This window comes from Mustelus asterias, chromosome 4, assembly GCF_964213995.1.
Source record: "Mustelus asterias chromosome 4, sMusAst1.hap1.1, whole genome shotgun sequence".
In the NCBI taxonomy this organism is placed as follows: domain Eukaryota; kingdom Metazoa; phylum Chordata; class Chondrichthyes; order Carcharhiniformes; family Triakidae; genus Mustelus; species Mustelus asterias.
This window is the reverse complement of record NC_135804.1, coordinates 94,665,451-94,688,896: the sequence shown is the minus strand read 5'-3', so window position 1 is coordinate 94,688,896 and position 23,446 is coordinate 94,665,451. Positions and strand designations below refer to the sequence as shown.

Genomic DNA, 23,446 nt, shown 5'->3' with positions numbered 1-23,446 from the left:
TGTTCTAAATGGGGGATTGGTTCTTGAACCCTATTTTCACTGAAAAATAATGTTCCCTTGCTATCAACATATGGCTGTGACACTATGAACAGAGGTATAGAATCACCCCTTATTTGATTTTTTTGTAGTTTTGAAGAGAAAACCAATTTATAATGAATGTTAAGTGAGCTCGTAATACCATTTGTCAGAACTCAAATGTCGTAAATGCGAGGACTGCCTGTACAGAAAGTTTTACAACATCAATTAACCATATTCTCCAAACAACTCTTGTTCAGCCACCGTTTTCCCACTTTACCCAAGTCAGTTCACATAGAATAACATGGAATATACAGCACTTCAGACCCAAGGATGGCATGGAGGCACAGTGGTTAGCTCTGCTACCTCACAGCGCCAAGAGTCCAGGTTCAATTCTGGCCTCGGATCACTGTCTGTGTGGAGTTTGCACTTTCTCCCCGTGTCTGCGTGGGTTTCCTCCGGGTGCTCCGGTTTCCTCCCACAGTCCAAAGATGTGCGGGTTAGGTTGATTGGCCATGCTAAATTGATCTTAGTGTCAGGGGGATTAGCAGGGTAAATGTATGTGGTTACAGGGATGGGGCCTGGGTAGGATGTGGTCAGTACAGATCTGATGGGCTGAATGGCCTCCTTCCGACCTGTAGGGATGCTGTGAACTGGCCTATGCCTATATTTATGTTCACTTTTTAGTCTCATCTAACCTCATTAAGATTTACTTATTCTTTCCTGCCTCAGGTACCCATTTAGACTCCTCTTACATGCGTTATGCTATTTGCCCAACCACTCCCCATGGTAGCAAGTTTCATTTTCTAACTGTGCTCTAGGTAAATAAGTTTATCTGGAATTCCTTAATAAATTTATCAGTTTATGTAACCAGAAATTACATTTATTTAGGTACATATTAAATGAAATAATCCATGCCTATAAAATTGGTTATTTAATATTAGAACTGCTGGTAAAAGTTTCTGCAATATTGTCCTACTTTTCTTTCAGGGATTGGGAATCTGTTAGAAATTCATCTGAGTTTTGGAAGTTCCAGCTCCTGTTGACAAGTGCAGTCTGTGTGAGAGAGAGATGCAACATGGCAATGTACTTACACTTCATATCAAAGGACCATGACTGCATGTTGGAACATTGACAAATAACTGAACATTGGTGGCAGAAAAAAATTAATAATTAAGATTTAATATATTTCCAATGCCTGGTATACTTTAAACTATTAATTGAAAACTTTCAAATTAACTGCATTGTGTGACTTTTTTTGCGTCTCTAAGAGAGGTTGATTATTGCACCAGGACCATGCTATTCGTGAGCAGGTCTTGATGATACAAATAGCTTGGCCTATGAACAAAGATAATTGGTGAATGGTATCCTTTTTCTTTTAAAATTAAATCAGCTCATGTAGCATTGACCAAAAGAATGATTTGCTGATATTAATTTACCTTTAGTAATGAGCAGGTAACCCATCACAGCATAGTGTGACTGGAGAGGTGAAAGTTTATTTATTAGTCACAAGTAGGCTTACATTAACACTGCAATGAAGTTACTGTGAAAATCCCCTAGTCGCCACACTCCGCCGCCTGTTCGGGTACATTGAGGGAGAATTTAGCATGGCCAATGCACCTAACCAGCACGTCTTTCAGACTGGGAGGAAACTGGAGCACCCGGAGGAAACCCACGCAAACATGGGGAGAACGTGCAAACTCCACACAGACAGTTATCCAAGCCAGGAATTGAACCCGGGACCCTAGTGCTGTGAGGCAGCAGTGCTAACCACTGTGCCTCCCGAAGTGTTTAGGAAGTTAAAATTAGACGAGCAGTCATGTGGAATTCTTTCACTCAACAGAGCAGAGGGTTGTGGAATGAAGCAGTGAAGGCTGCTCGCTTTTACTCTAGGAGGTCACATATTTCAGCATTGTTTTCATCGAACCAGCCTTGCTGGTGTTGACAGTGCTCTGGGCACATAAGTCTAATACAGCTGACTTTATTTGATCCGGTTATTCTGGAATTGAGTTGGATGTGTGAGGATTTTTTGCATTGGTTGCTAGCTGATTTAGGGCTGAGATATTGATATCTTTCCTCTTGGACTGTTTAGGTCTTCGGTGATGTCTTGCTGGTAGGTACATGTTCTTCACCAATTGAGCAATTCAGGGCTTGGTAACTGGACCCTGGTCAAAGCCTGTGCTTGACTTCGTTTAATGTGGGGGCTTTGGGACGTTGTTTTGTTCACATGATCTTGATGACTTGTGGTCATATTCTGAACAACAATGACCGAGATCAGCTTGCCCCTGCACCTTGCCCCTTTGTGGCCAGGGAGACGCACGATCTTCCTTCACCCATTCTACCATTGAGGACTTTTTGGATGCGCTCTGTCTGGCACTTCCCCTGACCTTGCTGGCATTGGATGGCCTGACCAGGAGCAAGGAGCCACTTACAGTCTCACTGAAGGGATCGTTGGAATACACAAACTTCTCCACTTTGACAAAGTGATGACCCACGAAGGTTTGTCTGTTACATCTAAGTTAAGGTGTTCAAACTCTCCTCCAGGATATGAACCTATTAGGCTGATGTACCACAAGGCTGGAAATGCTGTTCTTCAGATAGGACATTAAGCTGTGGCCTCATTTATCCCTTTTCGACTAGAGCAGATGAATTTCAAAGATCGATTTAAAGATGCATTTCTATTTTACAGAATTTTTCTCATCTGAATGTGTTGATGATGGGATGTTATGATTCTACAGGTGCTGACAGCCTTCTAACGCCACGGTCATTGAACAGTCATTGTGATCTCTTGATAAAATTGAATTGCTTCAATGTAATAAATAGTAATGATCTCATATCATGTGAAACACGACGATGGAGTGTATGTCTGAAAGCAAGTCTTTGGAGCTCTGCATCATGCTGCTTTAAACTTGTTTGTATGGAATTGACATTGCAGAGCTAAGACGGTGCAAATGGAAAAGATTAAAACCCGGTTGAAGGCAGAATTTGATGCACTGGAGTCTGAGGAAAGACACCTGAAAGATTACAAACACGAAATGGATCTATTGCTCCAAGAGAAGATGGCTCATGTAGAAGAATTGCGACTGATCCATGCTGATATCAATGTGGTATGTTGATAGCATATTGCATATAATTGATTTTTAGCCTCAAGAAAGGGGACTGTGACAAAAATGGTCATTAAGAGTTAGTGTTGCAATCGATTTATTCAATTTTGGTGCCAAACAGGTCCAAGCTTATTCTGGGTACAGCTATAAAAGTGGTCTTTTTCATAGCCTGGTGTTCAAGAAAGTATTCAGGTCATTCAGTTTTAAGTGTCTAATTGAAAAAAGCAAAATACAGCAGGTGCTGGAAATCTGAACTAAAAACAGAAAACACTGGAAACAGTTAGCAGGTCAGGCAGTGCCTGTGTAGAGAAGCAAAGTTAATGTTTTGGGTCAATGACCTTTTCCCCCACCGTTCTGCTGGAAGGCCATCCACCTGAAACTATGGGGGCGATTCTCCCAAAAGTGCTGAATTGGTTGGAGAAATGTTCTAGATCACGACTGTTTTCTCAGTTCAACTTCTTACTCGAATCTCCACACTCTGTGCATTGCAAAGATCTCAATCGTGAACCTCATTAAAAACCCAGGGGCGCGGGGCCTATTCACGCCAGAGTCTGACAGATCTGGAACTCTGTGCATGCGCAGTGGCCCCGATCTGTCAATCTCCCCGTTTGCTGGCCAGCTCGATCGCTGGCCAGCCTGGGACCCCTGCAGTGCTGCCCCTCCAATCCCCCCACGGCCCGATCGTGGCCCACACAACAATTCCCGGGCAAGCCCTGCCCTGGAGTGCCGTACTGTCCAGCTCGTCCCCCCCGCCCCCCCAGCAGCGGCGATCCCCACACACCCCTCACCCTGGCACAGCCCCCCGGGAGACAGGCCCCCCCCCTCCCCCCCCCCCCCCAAATGGGCAGGCCACCCCCCCGAGCTCGCCCCAATCGCTGCCCTCCCTCCATCCCAAACCGATCCCCATGCAGAGTGGCAGTGGGATCACCCCACCCCCACCGATCACCCCAAGGCCCTGTCCACAGTAAATGCAGTTTGCATGCACCGAGAGAGAGAGATGTCTTTGAGTCAATGTTAATAAGCCAAACGAACAGATTTCCACAGGGATTGGTACATTAATCAATTTTCAATCTTACCTCAGGTGGCCTAACAAACATCCATGGCCGAGGTTCTCCCACAACAAAACTAAGTGCCCAATACCCCCGTTTTCCCGCCACTTTTTGGGCGTATTTACAAGAACAAATCTTCAACGCTCTGGGCAATACTGTTTGAATAACAATGCCCTACTTAGAATATCATAAAACTGTCAATCAACAAACAGCCATTGAAACGTTCCTTTAAGAAACTCTTCCCGTGCTCATTAATCTGCAAAAATAAACAAACAACCATTGAAAAACTTTTCAAAACGTACAATCCCACTCTCTGCTTATAAGCTTGTCAAACAAGCAATGCACACAGTCCCCTCCACAGCTGTGTCAACATTCTCTGCTGAGCTGCTATGAGTTTAAAGGCCACAGGCGGTTGGTTTCCTCCCACTTCACATTGTGCAAGCTCTTGCAAGGTCTGGCAGAGGTGGTCCATTGTCCCTGGAGTGGCTGTTTAGCCAAGTGTCATCCTCCAATGGCCTAGAGGTATAGGTCACTGAACTGGTAAATCGCAAACCTGGAGCAATCATCTGGGGCTCCAGATTTGAATCTCATGATGGTAGACTTTGAATTCTGAAATAAACCACTTGTGACAGACGAGCCATAGCTGATTGTGTGAGGAAAGAATTAGTATGTCCAGTGCATTCATGGATGGCACCAGCCCCCCACTGCCTGATGGCCTGGGGGGGGCCCCGATTGCCCCCCCTTCATTCCGGCGGGATCTCCCGTTAGTTCCCCAAATGTGGGGAGCTACTCTAAACCCTGCCAGAATGAAGGACTCCTGGCGGGTGGGAGATTCGATCAGGACTGGCATGTTCCTGATAATGACATTGAAAACATATTTAAACTACATTAAAAACAGATTCAAATGACTTACCTGCGTTCCAGCGTGGCTTGGTCTCCGACTGTTCTCCGTCTCTGGGAGATGTACATGTGTTCCCGGCGCATGTGCAAATCTCGGAACAAAGTCGACGACGCGCATCTCCCAACCCGACCCGCCAGAAAAGTTGCGGGTCGTGATGGGAGAATCGTCGCCCATAACTCTTTTTCTCTTCTCCCCAGATGCTGCCTGATCTGCTGAGCATTTCCAGCATTTTCTGCTTTTATTTCAGGTTAACAATCTTGTGGGGTTTGTTTAAAACTGTCTTTCCTAACCTCTATTTGAATTTAACAAAAAAATTGATTTGTTTGGTCCTGGTGTATTTTGTTCTCTATCTAACTTGTTCAAAGGGGCAAGTCTGTCTGAAGCCTTCAGAGGGTGAAATTAGGCAAATAGCTTCCTGGAAATTGTGAAAAAGAAAGTGTCCGTGTAAGAACATAGTGTTGGTGTAGCTATTGCGATTTTATTTTCTAATTTTTACAGGAAATATTAAAATCTAGTTAGTACTGCAAAATTTATGTTGTTTTATTAGTATTTTTCAATTATTCCATTACTGTTTCATGTTGTTTGGGATTTGAAACCTAAATTACAGTTCACTGTTGTGTTATTTTCCACCGTTTTCCTCAATTAATCTTCTGCGACTATCTAAATCAGTAAGCCAAAACAAAGCGAAGAAGTTTCCCTGGTTGCTCCCATGTTAAACTTTGCTATCAGGGCAACTGAAAGTATTCTCTGGGGCATAACTGATAGTTCATCCTGTGAGAGTGGCTGATAGTGAAACCAAAAAAAAACTGGAGAAGAAGAACATTGAAAACAAAAGCGCAGATTGGAGCTGGAACTTCAGAATTTCAGGGTTTTATTTTTGTCCACCTATAGGATTTAATTATTTGTTAAATTTAAGTGTTGTATTTTGAAACAATGAATTTGCACAGGTTTAAAAAGCAACAGTTTGCATGCACCGAGAGAGAGAGATGTCTTTGAGCCAATGTTAATAAGCCAAACGAACAGATTTCCACAGGGATTGGTACATTAATCAATTTTCAATCTTACCTCAGGTGGCCTAACAAACATCCATGGCCGAGGTTCTCCCACAACAAAACTAAGTGCCCAATACCCCCGTTTTCCCGCCACTTTTTGGGCGTATTTACAAGAACAAATCTTCAACGCTCTGGGCAATACTGTTTGAATAACAATGCCCTACTTAGAATATCATAAAACTGTCAATCAACAAACAGCCATTGAAACGTTCCTTTAAGAAACTCTTCCCGTGCTCATTAATCTGCAAAAATAAACAAACAACCATTGGAAAACTTTTCAAAACATACAATCCCACTCTCTGCTTATAAGCTTGTCAAACAAGCAATGCACACAGTCCCCTCCACAGCTGTGTCAACATTCTCTGCTGAGCTGCTATGAGTTTAAAGGCCACAGGCGGTTGGTTTCCTCCCACTTCACATTGTGCAAGCTCTTGCAAGGTCTGGCAGAGGTGGTCCATTGTCCCTGGAGTGGCTGTTTAGCCAAGTGTCATCCTCCAATGGCCTAGAGGTATAGGTCACTGAACTGGTAAATCGCAAACCTGGAGCAATCATCTGGGGCTCCAGATTTGAATCTCATGATGGTAGACTTTGAATTCTGAAATAAACCACTTGTGACAGACGAGCCATAGCTGATTGTGTGAGGAAAGAATTAGTATGTCCAGTGCATTCATGGATGGCACCAGCCCCCCACTGCCTGATGGCCTGGGGGGGGGCCCGGTTGCCCCCCCTTCATTCCGGCGGGATCTCCCGTTAGTTCCCCAAATGTGGGGAGCTACTCTAAACCCTGCCAGAATGAAGGACTCCTGGCGGGTGGGAGATTCGATCAGGACTGGCATGTTCCTGATAATGACATTGAAAACATATTTAAACTACATTAAAAACAGATTCAAATGACTTACCTGCGTTCCAGCGTGGCTTGGTCTCCGACTGTTCTCCGTCTCTGGGAGATGTACATGCGTTCCCGGCGCATGTGCAAATCCCGGAACAAAGTCGACGACGCGCATCTCCCAACCCGACCCGCCAGAAAAGTTGCGGGTCGTGATGGGAGAATCGTCGCCCATAACTCTTTTTCTCTTCTCCCCAGATGCTGCCTGATCTGCTGAGTATTTCCAGCATTTTCTGCTTTTATTTCAGGTTAACAATCTTGTGGGGTTTGTTTAAAACTGTCTTTCCTAACCTCTATTTGAATTTAACAAAAAAATTGATTTGTTTGGTCCTGGTGTAGTTTGTTCTCTATCTAACTTGTTCAAAGGGGCAAGTCTGTCTGAAGCCTTCAGAGGGTGAAATTAGGCAAATAGCTTCCTGGAAATTGTGAAAAAGAAAGTGTCCGTGTAAGAACATAGTGTTGGTGTAGCTATTGCGATTTTATTTTCTAATTTTCAAACAAGCAATGCACACAGTCCCCTCCACAGCTGTGTCAACATTCTCTGCTGAGCTGCTATGAGTTTAAAGGCCACAGGCAGTTGGTTTCCTCCCACTTCATATTGTGCAAGCTCTTGCAAGGTCTGGCAGAGGTAGTCCATTGTCCCTGGAGTGGCTGTTTAGCCAAGTGTCATCCTCCAATGGCCTAGAGGTATAGGTCACTGAACTGGTAAATCGCAAACCTGGAGCAATCATCTGGGGCTCCAGATTTGAATCTCATGATGGTAGAATTTGAATTCTGAAATAAACCACTTGTGACAGACGAGCCACAGCTGAATTGTGTGAGGAAAGAATTAGTATGTCCAGTGCATTCATGGATGGCATCCTGTTTCTCCCAGGTTGCAAGAGGTGCAGATTTGAGCAGCCTTCCATGACCCATTGAGATCTACCATTACACGCAAGCACCCCTGACAATTGGTTTTGGACTGCCGGGCAGTTTCTCCTCTTTGTTGTCACACTGCTGCCTGAGTGTGGCTTCCAATCACACTATAAACTATAGTCATCCTCCCCCGGGTGCAAAGCCCTTCAGGTCGCATGAGGAGAGACGCAGCCCATTCCTGATTCCCGTACTCTGCCCTGACAGCCCGGTCTCTTATGGGACCCCATCTGTGTAACTCACAGTTGCCCCAGTGCTTAGTCTCTTATTTTCAAGCCCTCTCACAATCTGGCCAGTCTCACCCATGAAGGGAAATCCCTCAGCTGTGATACAGACAGGAATCCAGGAAGGAGGATACAGGAAGTACTACCTGCATAGCAGTCTGCACAACCCCTTTAAAGCAAGGGGCACCCCGAAACGATTAAAATTGTTCATAATTATTGCAGTACCTTTCTACAAGCCCTCATTATTCCTTGACTTGTACTCAGACCTATAATGTAGCTACTGTTAGGGGTCTATAAACTACTCCCACTAGTGAGCTCCTTCTTTTGCTATTTCTTACCTTCACCCAAACTGATTCCACATCTTGATCTTCTGAACCCACAGAATTCAAAACATTGGAATCTTTGAAGTTACCTGACTAGATGTTAGTCATCTGTTGCTTTTTCAAAGGCTCCAAGGAGTTTCAGTTCAATAAATTTGGCATCAGGCCAGAGTTTTTCAAAGTCTCAACAAATTCCTGGACTTTAAATCAATGTAAAACTCAAAACATAGTGCCCAGATGATACATTTTAATCAAGTCCCAAGTTCTATTGAATGCATAAGAATACTTTATTTGCTGAATAAAGTACTCGAATGAGCGTGAACATAACACTGGCCAATTTAATGGTCACCTACTATTTATGGCGAGAATCCAATGATCAATCACTGCATCCAAAGCATAATTTAGTCTTCATGCACCATTACATTATGACTTTTGGAGTTGGTAAGACCTTTTAAACCAACCTGTCAGAAGGCTCCTTACTCACTTGCAGGTTTTCCCCAATGTTCATGTGTTAACTTACCTGGCGTTGTTCACATAGCCTTTTGGAACCCACCTCCTTGTTGAAAATACAAATATCAGGGAAAATTGTTTTTGCAGTAGGCATTTAAATGGCAATCCCGACGTCACTTCACCTGGGTATTAGGTCACGACCTACCAAATTTCCTACACTGGGCATCCATCAAAATTTGCCTGGTAAGTTTATATTTGTGGCCCCACATATCTCCAGTTTGAGCCTGCCAATGTGGCTTCCCTCTGGATGTGGGAGAGGAAAATCTGGCCAAGCTCTTGCACCTGATTTTCAAAAATAGATAACCTCCTGGCTCCTGTGTTGGAAATGATGATGCTGTATGGCTCATGCCAAATCAACAAATTAGCACAGATTCCCATTCCTGATGGCTATCTAATAATCCTGCTGGAAAAGATGTGTTTAGATGGCAGGAGAAGGCACAGCTATCACACAGGAGGTATCGGCATGGTGGCACAGTGGTGGGGCGGCAAGGTGGCACAGTGGTTAGCACTACTGCCTCACAGCATCAGGGACCCGGGTTCAATTCTGGCCTCGGGTGACTGTCAGTGTGGCGTTTGCACATTCTCCCGTGTTTGCGTGGGTTTCCTCCGAGTGTTCCGGTTTCCTCCCACAGTCCAAAGACGTGTGGGTTAGGTTGATCGGCCATGCTAAATTGACTCTAGTGTCAGGGTGTTTGGCAGGGTAAGTGTGTGGGGTTGTGGGAATAAGGCCTAGGTGGGATTGTGTTCGGTGCAGACTCAATGGACTGAATGGCCTTCTGCACTGTAGGGATTCAATGATTCTATGAGGTATATTTCCCACCAACGTCCATTAATCTCAGACTGAAGTGTCGATACCTAGATAAAGCTTTGTACGCCTCCCACAGCATGTGGAACCATATCCCACTGCCCACTAGCAGAAAGCGCTGGGGGTGGAAGGAAAGAACTTGATTCGTTTGCTTCAGTTAATAGAGATTTCCCCCCCTCTGTAGATGGAAAACACAATAAAACAATCTGAAAATGACTTAAATAAGCTGCTTGAATCTACAAGACGCCTGCATGAGGAATACAAACCTCTTAAGGAACATGTGGATGCTTTGAGAATGACTCTGGGTTTGCAAAGGTTACCGGAGTTGTGCGAGGAAGAAGAAAAGCTTTCCCTTGAGTAAGTATCTTTGATTTGATGATGCACAATTTTTTTGGCATCTACTGTTTCATCCTCTTATTGAAAGTTCAAAGCACAATTCTAATGTGAAATAGGTTTGGGCAGTTAGTAGGGAAACTGTCACAGTGGTAATGTCGCTTGTCTGGTAATCCAAAGGTCCAGGTTGGTGTGGTGAGGACATAGGTTCAAATCCAATCCGGGCAGCTGGTTGAATGTAAATTTAACTAATAAAATCTGGAATTGAACGTTAGATTCAAGATCATCATTGAAGACTATCAGTGTCACAAAAAACCATCTGGTTCATTAATGTCCTTTAGGGAATGAAATCAGCCTTCTGGAATGGCTTAGCATGCCACTGAAGTCAAGGACAATTAGATATGGGCAACAAATGCTGGCCTTGTCAGCGATACCCACATCCCACGAAATAATTCCGAAGAAGAATCATAGACTCCCCATAGTGTAGAAGGAGGCCATTCGGCCCATTAAGCCTGCACTGACAATCCCACCCAGGCCCTATTCCCGTAACCCCACATATTTACCCTGCTGATCTCCCTGACACTAAGGGACAATTTATCATGGCCAATCAACTTATCCTGCACATCTTTGGAGTGTAGGAGGAAACCGGAGCACCTGGAGGAGACCCACGCAGACACGGGGAGAACATGCAGACTCACACGGGCAGTGACCCAAGGCCAGAATTGAGCCCGGATCCCTGTGAGGCAGCAGTGCTAACCACTATGCCACTATGCTGCTCCTCTGTCCTTCTTTATGAACGGTATTCTTTTTTATAGCATGCAAGAAACAATACTTTTCAATGTATACCAATGCATGTGACAATAATAAATCAAATCAAATTAAATAAAATGTGTCCTGGAGTGACCCAGCTCCCAACTTCCAAGCCTCTTTGGGGCTACATGGTTTCTGATCTCGAGAATGCTCTATCTTACGGGCCACCTGATTCTATTCTTAAAAATAAAACTTTGACACATGCTAATGTAATGTAAGTATTTGTGTATATACATAGATTGCACATTTAGTTGAGGCTGAATTTATTTGGTTACACAGCTTACATTTGTCTGCTTTTGCTTTTGTGCTGCAAGTTTTGTTCGTAGTGCAGCAGGTGCACAGACTGAGTCTTATCCCTTACAGGAAGATGTGCTGTCTTGGAACTGTTGGTCATATGTCGAGATAAATTTATAATTCCCTTTCGTCCATATTGCTCTCATAATACAAAGCTAAGTGAAAGGAGGCTGGGATAACTTAATTAACTCAATCAGCTTAAGGTATTTGAACTGTTGGTGTGAGAAATGGAAAATGTGATCTTGCTGGAGAAGGTGGAACTGTTTTTCCGAAGGTAGGATAGAAACCGTTGTTGAGATGAATCTCTCTCTGCCCTGTCTGTGTTGTCAGATTGCATGTCCAAAAAACACTCTCAAATGATCCTCAAGTTCCCTCAGTTGAATATTGGGAGGACCAAAGGTGTTAGGAAGAATCTTATCAGCTGCAGAGATGGCTTTGGAGGTGAGAGTGAGGGGAATTTTAGAAAGGTATTCGACCCCACCTCTGAGAGCTCTTGCTGGCAGTGGCTGATAGCCAATGAGTGGCAAATATGTTGACCACTGGGGCAGATGTTTTATTACACTGTGCCAAACATGTAAACATTGGCCCATGTCCACAATCCTTCTCAAATGCTTCTTGATAGCTCAGTATGCAGAGACATTGCTCAATATAATATTAAGACATACAGATTAGAAACTCCATTTCTAGACCTGTGTTGAACAGCTGATCTCAGGCAGGACAGCAGTTGGACATTATAATTGGCCTCAGTGCACTTGGCATATTGAAGGGATAATCAAGGTCTCTGCTTCTGAGTGCGACTCGTGCAAGTAAGTACACATGTGGATTACAGACAAGGACAGGATCAGGCTCAATTATTATGCTCTATGAATAGCTTCTCAATGTTCACTTTGTAGCCTTGCCTTGAGATATGTTTTACTCCATAAAAGGCAAATTATATATTATTTGTGGGCAGCATGGTGGCACAGTGGTTGGCACTGCTGCCTCACCGCACCAGGGACCCGCGTTCAATTCCGGCCTGGGGTCACTGTCCGTGTGGAGTTTGCATGTTCTCCCCGTGCCTGCGTGGGTTTCCTCCAGGTGCTCCGGTTTCTTCCCATACTCCAAAGATGTGCGCATTAGGTTGATTGGCCATGCTATATTGCCCCTTAGTGTCAGGGGAATAAGCGGGGTAAATGCGTGGGATTGCGGGGATAGGGCCTGGGTGGGATTGTGGTCGGTGCGGACTCGATGGGCCAAATGGTCTCCTCCTGCACTCAAGGGAATCGATATATACATATGCAAGTTGTTTTGGGGAAGGGCCTCATGAATAAAGTCCTGGAAGGTTGCCAGCAGCCATAGAAATATATCCCAACCAGAATTGCCTTTAGGTTAAAGTGTATGAATTAGGCTTTTGGTTATGTACCCAGTGCTTTTGGATTTTCAGAGTGTGGAAGATGAAATACTAAACACTGCAGGATCGCCCTACTGGAATTGTTATTAATAACTGCCTGAATATCTAGGTGATTGTGAATATTTTAATCTTGCATTGACCTCTGAAAATACCTGAGGACTTTTGACGATGCCAGTCAGTATGAATTTCAATGTTTTTGCTGTTTAGTTACTTTGAGAAACAGAAAGCAGAGTGGCAGACAGAGCCTCAGGAACCGCCTATCCCAGAATCACTTGCAGCAGCAGCAGCTGCTGCCCAGCAACTTCAGGTGGCCAGGAAACAGGACGCTCGGCAAACGGCCACATTCCGACAACAACCACCTCCTATGAAGGTAAAAGTTTGTCATGATTGTTTAATAAATTGTCTAAATCCATTGTTCAAATGCTGCCTCGTAGTGAATCGGTCCCGTCGCTATTTTATATAGTGAAAAGCAAAAATGTATCCTCAAGTTTCAGGTCAAGACTGGATACCCATGTGCATCAAAGACAAACCACGTGTGATCTTCTGTCTCTGCAAAGCCACATTTTAAATCCACCAAGGCTGTGCATTGAATTGTCTGGACATTGTAACACTTATTTTGTTTGGGCGAATACTTCCACTGTTCTTTCCTAATGTCCGGGATGAATTTCCCCGTTCCACCTGCCACAGGAATCGTAGCAGACGAAGGGCGGACCATGGAAAGGTCCATTGACCTCAGGTGGAATTTTCCGGTTTTGGGACGAGTGCGGCTGGAAAATCCCACCCATTAACCATTAGTAGTAATAAGGCATTTATTGTCACATTTTATATGTGGAATGTGAATTAAATGGTTAAACATTGGTAGTGAAATGGCATCTTAATCGACATCTTGGTGCGCAGTGATTCATTGACCCATTGCAACTCCGGGTGCTCCGGTTTCCTCCCACAGTCTGAAAGATGTGCCGCTTAGGTGCATTGGCCGTGCTAAATTGTTCCTCAGTGTACCCGAACAGGTGCCGGAGTGTGGCGACTAGGGGATTTTCACAGTAACTTCATTGCAGTGTTAATGTAAGCCTACATGTGACACTAATAAATAAACTAAAAGTGTTCGGAACATGCAATCCACCAAATAAAGACAAATTAACCATTTATTAATTTATCTCCCCTTCTCCTAACTAATTTGAGGGTTTGGAAAGAGGCATACATTAAGTACATAGACAGCAGAGGGGCACGTTATGAGAGAATACAAAGAGATTTCAAGAATACAATGAGGAAGACAAAGGGGAACTGTGATATTTAATTATCAAGGAACACAAAACAAAAAAAAGGTGGAATATTTTGCAGGCACTTCAATGAAGAAAGGAAGCCTGTATGGTAGTTGGACCATCAAAGGTTAGACAGAATAATACCACAGTGGTGCAATAATTTCTTCACTGGACTGCGGTTTGACTAAAGACTGCTTAACAGGCCATTTAGACACCAAACTGTAACAATGATGTATTGTAAATGTACAGTAAATGGTGCTATTTTCTGAATTAAATCACAATTGAATCAGACACAATTCTTTGTATATTCACCTTTACATAGGGATTTATTGGTGATCACTGAGTCTCTGGTCTCTCAATCTCTCCCTGACTGCAGACTGACTGCTTAATTTAAGCAATGCAGTATGAGAAATACATTCCAAAGTAAAGGAATGGATGAGATTTAAGTAAGGTTCCCTTAAACTCAAACAGTTGCCAATTGAGCATATATGTTAATGTAACCACAGGATACTTCTATTCAATAAAATATTTAGCAACACTGGCCCCTCCATTGACACTTTTTTTATTTGTTCAGCGGATATGGACTTCACTAGCAAGGCCAGAAATTATTACCCATCTCTAATTGCCCTTGAGAAGGTGGCGCTGAACTGGTCAGACATAACCATTGATTGATGAAAGAAAGCACTCTTGGGCACACCTAATCCATCAATTTTTTCAAGTTGGGACTTGTCATCCAGAAGAGAGAAATCCTGGATAGGTTTTGTGGTCTGTTGGAACCGGAACATGTGGAATTGTACCAATGGAATATCTGAGCGTTGGCAGTGACCAGAGGAGGAACATCCCGAGCCTGAATTAAGAAAGGAAGTGGGCTTTTTCTTTCTGAGACTTTCAAACTTGGACTAACAAAGGAATCAGGACTCTAATGAAGCACGGAGAAGATACACAAGCAACAAAACATATTGAATATCCACCTTTAGTGGTTTAGGAGAAACTGCCTGAGGAGACATCTTTTGCAAATTAATATGGTACAACAAAACAAGAGCATGCTGAAAATTGGAGCTGTTGATGAAAGCTGAATGCAGAGAAGGTCTTGTGTTTGATCATCGGAATTGCAACACCAACGCAACACAGATCAACTTTTTTGGATTCATCTATTCTGACACAGGTACAAGTCCTGACCCTAGCAAGCTGGAAGATGTTAGTGCAATGCTCAGACCACCAGATGCAAATGATCCGCAGTGTTGCCTAGGTTTGTTTAATTTATTTCAATCTATATGCCTAACTTTTCCCAAAACGCCTCATTGCTTCATGAACTTTTGTAGAAAGAAGTACCTGTTGTATTTGCAAGTGGATCATCGACGCATATTTTTAATTACCTTAAAGTCATTAACTGATGGACCATCAACTCTACTGTTTTGTCATCTGGCTGAGGAGACCACACTTGAGAGGTTGATGCATTCCAAAAAGAACTTGGAGCATGCCTTCTCCAGAAAGTGAAGCCTATTGCCTTTATCTCCCATGAGTTTGTCCTCTGGCAAAGCTAATTACTCAGATATAGAACTTAAAATCTTGCCACTGCTGCTTGGTATCCAGTGACGCCACAGCTACTAATTTGGAAAGACGTTAGTTGTGGAAACGAACCATAGGCCACTTGCAGTGATCTGGTGCAAACCACTGATTTGTGCACCACCAAGATTACAGTATTTACTGTTTAAAAGCTATGATTGTGACGTAAACTACACACTGGGTAAATCCACGTTCACATCTAACACCCCAAGCCATCTACCTAACCAGTCAAAAACTGCAGACACCTCCCTAAATCTTATGCATTTTTGGCAATCTTCGTGCCAACCATTACAATAGGAAAACTCCAATGATCCTGTATTTTTGAAGACAATGACTGGGGGATGGCTAAAGCGCTTCAAGAACATTGCAGGGGTTGTAAGCTAATTTTGGCGCTATAAAGACGAACTTGGATTATCTCTAGAAGTCATCGTCCGAGGATCCATGCGGTCTGAAATCCTCCAATCGTTGCACCAGGCGCACTTGAGAATCGATTGAATCAGAAGATTGGCCGGAGAGATGGTATATTGGCCAGAAATCCATCAAGATATTGAAAAGGCCATGAGGGAATGGGTAGCATGTCAAACCTTCCTGCCAAACAACCAGGGAGAGCCACGATTGCCTTATGAGATACCCACACCTCAATGGACCAGACTTGTAAGCCGTGGAGATGATTTTTTGATTGTAATAGATTACTTTCCAAATTACACTTTGTCTCTCAGTTACATGATACATCTAGTGCAACCATTGCAGACACATTAGTTTGATCTTCGGTCTATTTGGGGCGCCACAGGAAGTTGTTTCTGATAATGGAACCCAATATACTTGTTCTGACCTGGTGGGAGGGATAAACTGGTTTACCTCTTTTCCCATGCTCCCTTTAGTTTTGATGTGGAGATGCCAGCGTTGGACTGGGGTAAACACAGTAAGAAGTTTAACAACACCAGGTTAAAGTCCAACATGTTTATTTGGTAGCAAAAGCCACACAAGCTTTTGGAGCTCCAAGCCCCTTCTTCAGGTGAGTGGGAATTCTGTTCATAAACAGAGCATATAAAGACACAAACTCAATTTACATGAATAATGGTTGGAATGCGAATACTTACAACTAATCAAGTCTTTAAGAAACAAAACAATGTGAGTGGAGAGAGCATCAAGACAGGCTAAAAAGATGTGTATTGTCTCCAGACAAGACAGCCAGTGAAACTCTGCAAGTCCAGGCAACTGTGGGGGTTACAAATAGTGTGACATGAACCCAATATCTCGGTTGAGGCCGTCCTCGTGTGTGCGGAACTTGGCTATCAGTTTCTGCTCAGCGACTCTGCGCTGTCGTGTGTCGCGAAGGCCGCCTTGGAGAACACTTACCCGAATATCAGAGGCCGAATGCCCGTGACCGCTGAAGTGCTCCCCAACAGGAAGAGAACAGTCTTGCCTGGTGATTGTCGAGTGGTGTTCATTCATCCGTTGTCGCAGCGTCTGCATAGTTTCCCCAATGTACCAGTTGTATTAGTTGTAAGTATTCGCATTCCAACCATTATTCATGTAAATTGAGTTTGTGTCTTTATATGCTCTGTTTATGAACAGAATTCCCACTCACCTGAAGAAGGGGCTTGGAGCTCCGAAAGCTTGTGTGGCTTTTGCTACCAAATAAACCTGTTGGACTTTAACCTGGTGTTGTTAAACTTCTTACTCCCTTTAGTTTTGGCAGAGGCTTTGAATTTAAAAGGATGCAAGATTGCCAATCAGTACGTACCTGATTGTGCAGTTTGTAAGACTTAAGCCAGACAGGTATTCTTATGTTAAATATGTAACGGGTTAGCTTTATTCTGCTGAAACCCATTCGGGCAATAAATACTAAAGAATGTACAATATTTTTTAACTTGCCACCAATGTGCACAAACACATACTCAAACCCCAAGAATACTGAGAAAATACCACATTACAAATGTTAAACTTGGCCAAGTTAAAGTGCAGATTGCTAAAAAAAGAAAGCCAATAACGCTTCAGTGATTGTATCCAGAGCATTGGTTCTTCAGTTGAGGCAGTTGGTTTAAAGTTGTGGTTGGTTTATCCCTTTTCTCCTCAAAAGAATGGCTTTCAGTAGAGAGTCTCTGTCTGCTGCAGGAATGTAGACACACTTTTAACTCAGCAGAACAGGTTTCAAAGATTGGATGGAATATTGCTGAGTGAGGGTGAGATACATCCACTCACTCCAGCAGCTAGAATATCTCTGCCAAATCCCAAATTCAAATATTCACACGAAAGGTTGCAAAGCATGACCTCTCCATGTCGGTTGTATATTCTAAAAGGAAGTTAATCAGCTCATGTCTGGCGCAGATCCGCTTTGCCATTGTGATACCGGGGCTGATTCACTTTTAACATTCCAGCAATTAAGCCCTGAATGCTTCATTCTTCCATTTTGATAAGATGGGAAGAAAGCTTTTCCAGTCTTTCTTTCTGAGGCCTCCATGGATCATACAACTCCACAAAATGTACTCTGGCTACAAAGATGCAAATTGGCAGCATTCTAAGTCTATGTCCCTTTTTACAATGTTTAATATGGGAAACCAGCCGATGAGATATCAAAATAATTCCATTTAGCACATCTTTGTGACACACTGGATGACCCTTTACGGTGACGTGTGAAACGTGGGGAGTCAACCATATCACTTCATCACTGTATTACACCAGATCCAACGGAATAGCGCAGTGCCATCAAACAGAAGACGATCTGAACATGATCACATTGCATCTTAGAGTGACAGCACCCCATGCAACCCTTCCCTCACCTGTGGAATTGGTATGTGGCAGACAAGTAGGGACAATCCTCCCAGTTATCACTCATTGATACTTGAGTACATGACGCTGGGATCAAAAAACAGGGGAAGGTGAAAGAAACCCACAACCAGCATGTAGATAATAAATTACCCAATCTGAACATCAGACAGAAAGTTCAAGTATAACACCCAACTGGTGGCATATGGAATACAGCAGAAATTGTCAGTATATGACCAGAAATGATTGTAGCAATTCAAACACTAAGTGGCATGATAGTGTGACAAAACAGATGTCAAATCAGAATAATACTACAATCAAACTCTGAACAGTCCTATTGTGAAGAGAACACTGTCTAAGATGCAACACAAACAAGGCAATCCTAAATAGCATTTTGAATACATACAACAGTCTCTAATCAAGATCACACTGTCTAAATCTGGATGGGTAAGCTAACAGCTGGTGTGTTTCAGAGACTTGTGAATTTATTGTTTTGTATAATCATTTGTTCAGTGCTACAATCTCATTTAATATTGGACAAGTCAGATCCCAGAGTGAAACCTGACTTGATACTTCCTAAGTTTCTTTTCAAATTCACAGGAGTCTGCTGATGAATGTTTAACGCCAAGAATAAAATATTTATTAAACAGGAAAAAAACTATTACAGGAGACAAAAAGGTTAGAAAGTTCCCAATACACAGGAAGAAGCTACAAATTCACACTATTCCTTGACCCTAGCAATAGCTGTATCACCTGAACCACTGAAGGGTTGTCACTAGTTTGACACCAAAGCTTTTTGTTTGGGACCGGCACCATTGCAAACGGTCCACTTCTGGAGAATTCCTGAGCATTCACCCGATATCTTCACCCCACTGATTCTCTCCCCGGATATCCAAAACCACACTATAAACTCCGTCTCCCAATAGCACGTCTACTAAAGCGAATTCTGCAAATGATGTTTCATTCAACTACTGTCCCTATAGTCTTGTAATGTTTTCTTCTCAAGAGAGCTGAACATCCCTGCCTTCACTCTCTGACACACTCTAAACTCTCACTTCTGTCTTTTTTCTATGACTGTGTCACTTGACCTCTGTCACTCGGCAACAATAAAGTTTTTTTCGACTTTGTGCTTTCCTCCTACAGTCACAGGACCTGACCTTTCAGTCAGGAGTTCATCCAGACATCCAGGCACCAAGGTTCATACGTAAAACCTAAATGAAACTGGAATCCTTTTTACCTTATTTAACACACAAATACATATATTCAACTTGAAAATTATACTGAAAATGTTATCTTTGTTGTCGTATAAATAGCTTGATTCTTTAAAGGCAAAGCTTTAGCTTCGAAAAAAGGGAATGTTATGATATATGATACACTTCCTTAAAGGTACATGTATATCTTAAACTGCTGCCAATCACTACCACCTTGAGAGGATGTGATGTATTAGTCCCATGACTTCTGTTCAGTTCACTGCAGCAGATGGTAGGAGTAAGACGTGTACTTAGCCTCTGAGTTAACATTATTTGGATATAGTCTTATTTCCAAATAAAGAAGCCACATTATTGTTTTACCGATCTTTGCTACATTTACGTTGAAGAGAATGTAACAGCTGGGATGGGTAGAGTGAGGATGACAGCAAGTTGCAGTTCTGGAGAAAATGAACTGATTGATTACCTTTTTATAGAAAGGCAGGCAAGCCATCACATATTGACAGCTTCGCCATTATGATCTTCCAGTTGCCTAAGTGATACTCTAGGATCAATAGCACAAGTGATAAGATTCTTGCCGTGATTGTGTGTAGAATACAGAATGAAGAAGATTGGAGAGAGTGAACACACTTCAACTGTAAAAGTCCCATCTATACCATTATAAGATTGGTTTCTTGATACTTGTGTTATGTCTGAGAGAGCATTTAGACCTGATTGCACTGAAATGTTTGTGATTACAGGCCTATGGCAAATGGTAGCAAAGGTAGGGTTAGTTTGAGGTGAGTATTGGATTCATTGCATCATGTAGTTTGAAATTATACTAGGAACATAGGACTTAGGAGTAGGCCATCCGTCCCTTTGAGCCTGCTCTGCCATTCAATAAATCATGGCTGATCTGGTTGTGATCACAACTTCACTTTCCTGTTTGCCCCCCAATAACCCTTGAGCCCTTTGTCTATCAAATATCGAATTAACTCTTCCTTGGATGAATTCAATGACCCAGCCTCCACTGTTTTGTGGGGAAAGAGAATTCCACATATGAATGATCCTCTGAGGGAAAAAAATTCTCCCCATCTCAGTCTTAAAGGGGAAAACTTATATTCTTCAATTGTACTCTTCTGGTCTCCCTCATAAGTGGGAATATCCTCCCACTATCTTCCATATCAAGTCCTCTCAGGATCCTATGGGGTGAATTTTCCCATTCTGCCTGCCACGGGAATCGACACGTGACTTGTAGCGGGCGAGGGATGGACCATGGAAAGACCTGTTGACCTCGGGCGGGATTTTCCGGTTTCGGAGCGAGCGCGGCCGGAAAGTCCCACCCATCATATTTCAATCAGTTCACCTCTCATTCTTTTAAACTCTAATCTGTATAGGCCCAACATGTTCAACCATTCTGCATAGGGTAAGCCATTCATCCCAGGGATGAGACAGTGAACCTTCTCTGTACTGCTTGTCGGAATTCTACTGCCTCGCCTGCCATGGAATCGGAGTGAGCGAGGGGCAGACAACGGAAATCTCTGTTGACCTTGGACGGGAATTTCCGATCTCACTCGAGCGAGGTCGTAAAATCCCGCCCTATATATAGAATATATATAGAAACCCTACAGTGCAGAAGGAGGCCATTCGGCCCATCGAGTCTGCACCGACCACAATCCCACCCAGGCCCCACCCCCACATATTTACCCGCTAATCCCTCTAACCTACGCATCTCAGGACTCTAAGGGACAATTTTTAACCTGGCCAATCAACCTAACCCGCACATCTTTGGACTGTGGGAGGAAACCAGAGCACCCGGAGGAAACCCACGCAGACACGAGGAGAATGTGCAAATTCCACACAGACAGTGACCCAAGCCGGGAATCGAACCCAGGTCCCTGGAGCTGTGAAGCAGCAATGCTAACCACTGTGCTACCGTGCCGCCCTATATCTTTTTTAAATTAAGGGGATCAAAGTGGTACACAAATTCCAGATGTGGTTTCACCAAGGCCCTGAAAAACTGCAGTAAAATTTCCTTACTTTTATATTTCATTCCATTTGCCTGCATACTAACCTTTGGTGATTCATGTACCAGGACACCAAATCCTTCTGCACCACTGAATTCTGCAATATTCCTCCATTTGAATATATTGCGTTCCATTCTTCCTGTCCAAGTGGTCAGGCTCACGTTTTCCCTATTAGTTACAGCTGAGCAATCAATATCTGTGTTGCTCTATGTAGAGACATTAACTGTTTTGTCTTTGTGCCCACAGGCTTGCTTGTCTTGTCATCAACAAATCCATCGGAACGCACCCATCTGCCCTCTTTGCAAAGCAAAAAGCAGGTCTCGTAATCCCAAAAAACCCAAGAGGAAGCAAGACGAATAATAACTCCTTTGAAATGTACACAAATTAACTAAAGTTTAAATGTGGCAATGTTACTCAAGCGCAAAATGAAGTGTTATGTAGTTGTTTTATATTTTCATGTGTTGTAAGCACAAAGCTGTATTTTGCTTTTAGAAAAAAGAAATCTTTCTTGTGCCAATAGCAACTTATCCAAAAATTGTATTTCAGATAATATAGAATAGAATTTGTCAAATTGTTTAAATATGAATGCTCACGGATATTTAATTAACAGAAGGGAAAATACTGAAAGTAGCGTATGGAATATTACTTGGGCTGAAGTGTAGGAAAACAGTCCGCGTGGATGTATTGAGTTTGTAGATGTACATTAAGCCATACCATGGTTGTACAATTTGCTGAAACGCAAGTCTTACTGAATTAATCAAATTTAAAAGCTGTGCATTAGTTACCATTTTGGAAGAACAAGCATTTGTTACTTGGACATAGCCTAGAAATTATACAATGCCATATTGACAAATGACTGCTTAATGTAATTGTATGAAATTAACATGTTAGTCATGGTTTAGTGATGTAACATGAGCCTCTCTGTGGATCAAACTCCATGCAAAGACTTTGAGCACATTACCTGGACAGTGTTGGTAAAGCCGTCTTTTTAAGTTGAGACATTAAACGAAGGCTAATTTCAGGTGGATTCGAGCAATTCTAAAGATAGTGGGCGCGATCTCACTGGCCGTTCATGCCACACTCCTGCTGCAGCAAAGTCAGAGAATTTGGCGGCCAGCCAAATCTCCGTTCCCTGCAGCAGGATGGGAAAATCATTCCGGCCGTTATTTGAAGAGGAGTCGGGGAGTTTTCCTGGTCTCCTGACCAATTTTTATTCCTGAACCAACATCACCAAAAGAGGTCATGATCTCACTGCTATTTGTGGGACCTTGCAGTATCCAAATTGCATTACATTTCATACATTACAACAGTGGCTACGCTCCAAAAATATTTCATTTTCAGTGAAGCACTTTGGGGAATTCTGAGTTTGTGAAAGTTGCTATATAAATACATTTTTTAAACCAAATTTGGATAGCAAGCAGGAGAATTTCATATGAATACTATTAAGTAATTTTATATAATATTGCAAACAGTACAGTTTCTAGGCTTATTAGAGTAGAAAAAATAGATTAATTGTCTCAATAGTCCAACTAAATGTGAGAAATTATTCCAAAATTTGTAATTGCTTTGTGCCTTTTTATTAATTTGCAGAGAAACAACGTTTATCTGAATTTTGAAGGCATTTGTCTAAATTCCATTCTACATCCTCACTTGTACATAATAATCTGTGGTATAAAATAGCCTGGGTTTTTCATGAAATAAAACAAGAAGATTCAATTGTAATAAGATAAGAAGTTTGTTATTCTTTTAGTCAATAAACCGACCCTCTCTACAGTTCTGTTTTATGGTCCCCTTTCACAAGATAGCTACAGACAAAGAAACACATTTGTTAATTTTAGCTCAATCATCCATGAAAACATTGGGTTGGATTTTCTGACCTCTCCCACAGCTGGGATTCTCTGGTCCCACTGCAGTGAACGGGGATCTGGCGAGCGCCAAATTCTCCGTTCTCGCTGGAAGTGGCGGCAGGGCGTGAACGGCCGGAGAATTCCGGCCATAATCTACATTGCAGGTTCTGATTTACCATCGCT

The 23,446-nt window shown here is 42.8% G+C and overlaps 1 protein-coding gene across 1 annotated transcript in view; it reads left to right on the top strand.

Moving 5' to 3' along the window:
* Positions 1 to 23,188, top strand: part of zc4h2 (zinc finger, C4H2 domain containing) — a 40,980-nt gene extending 17,792 nt beyond the window's left edge. Inside the window, exons 2-5 of the mRNA XM_078210348.1 lie at positions 2,951 to 3,122; positions 9,963 to 10,135; positions 12,813 to 12,975; positions 21,663 to 23,188. Of these exons, the coding sequence (XP_078066474.1) occupies positions 2,951 to 3,122; positions 9,963 to 10,135; positions 12,813 to 12,975; positions 21,663 to 21,776 (622 nt within the window). The 3' untranslated portion in view covers positions 21,777 to 23,188. The remainder of the gene's footprint in view (positions 1 to 2,950; positions 3,123 to 9,962; positions 10,136 to 12,812; positions 12,976 to 21,662) is intronic.
* The last annotated feature ends 258 nt before the right edge of the window (positions 23,189 to 23,446 follow it).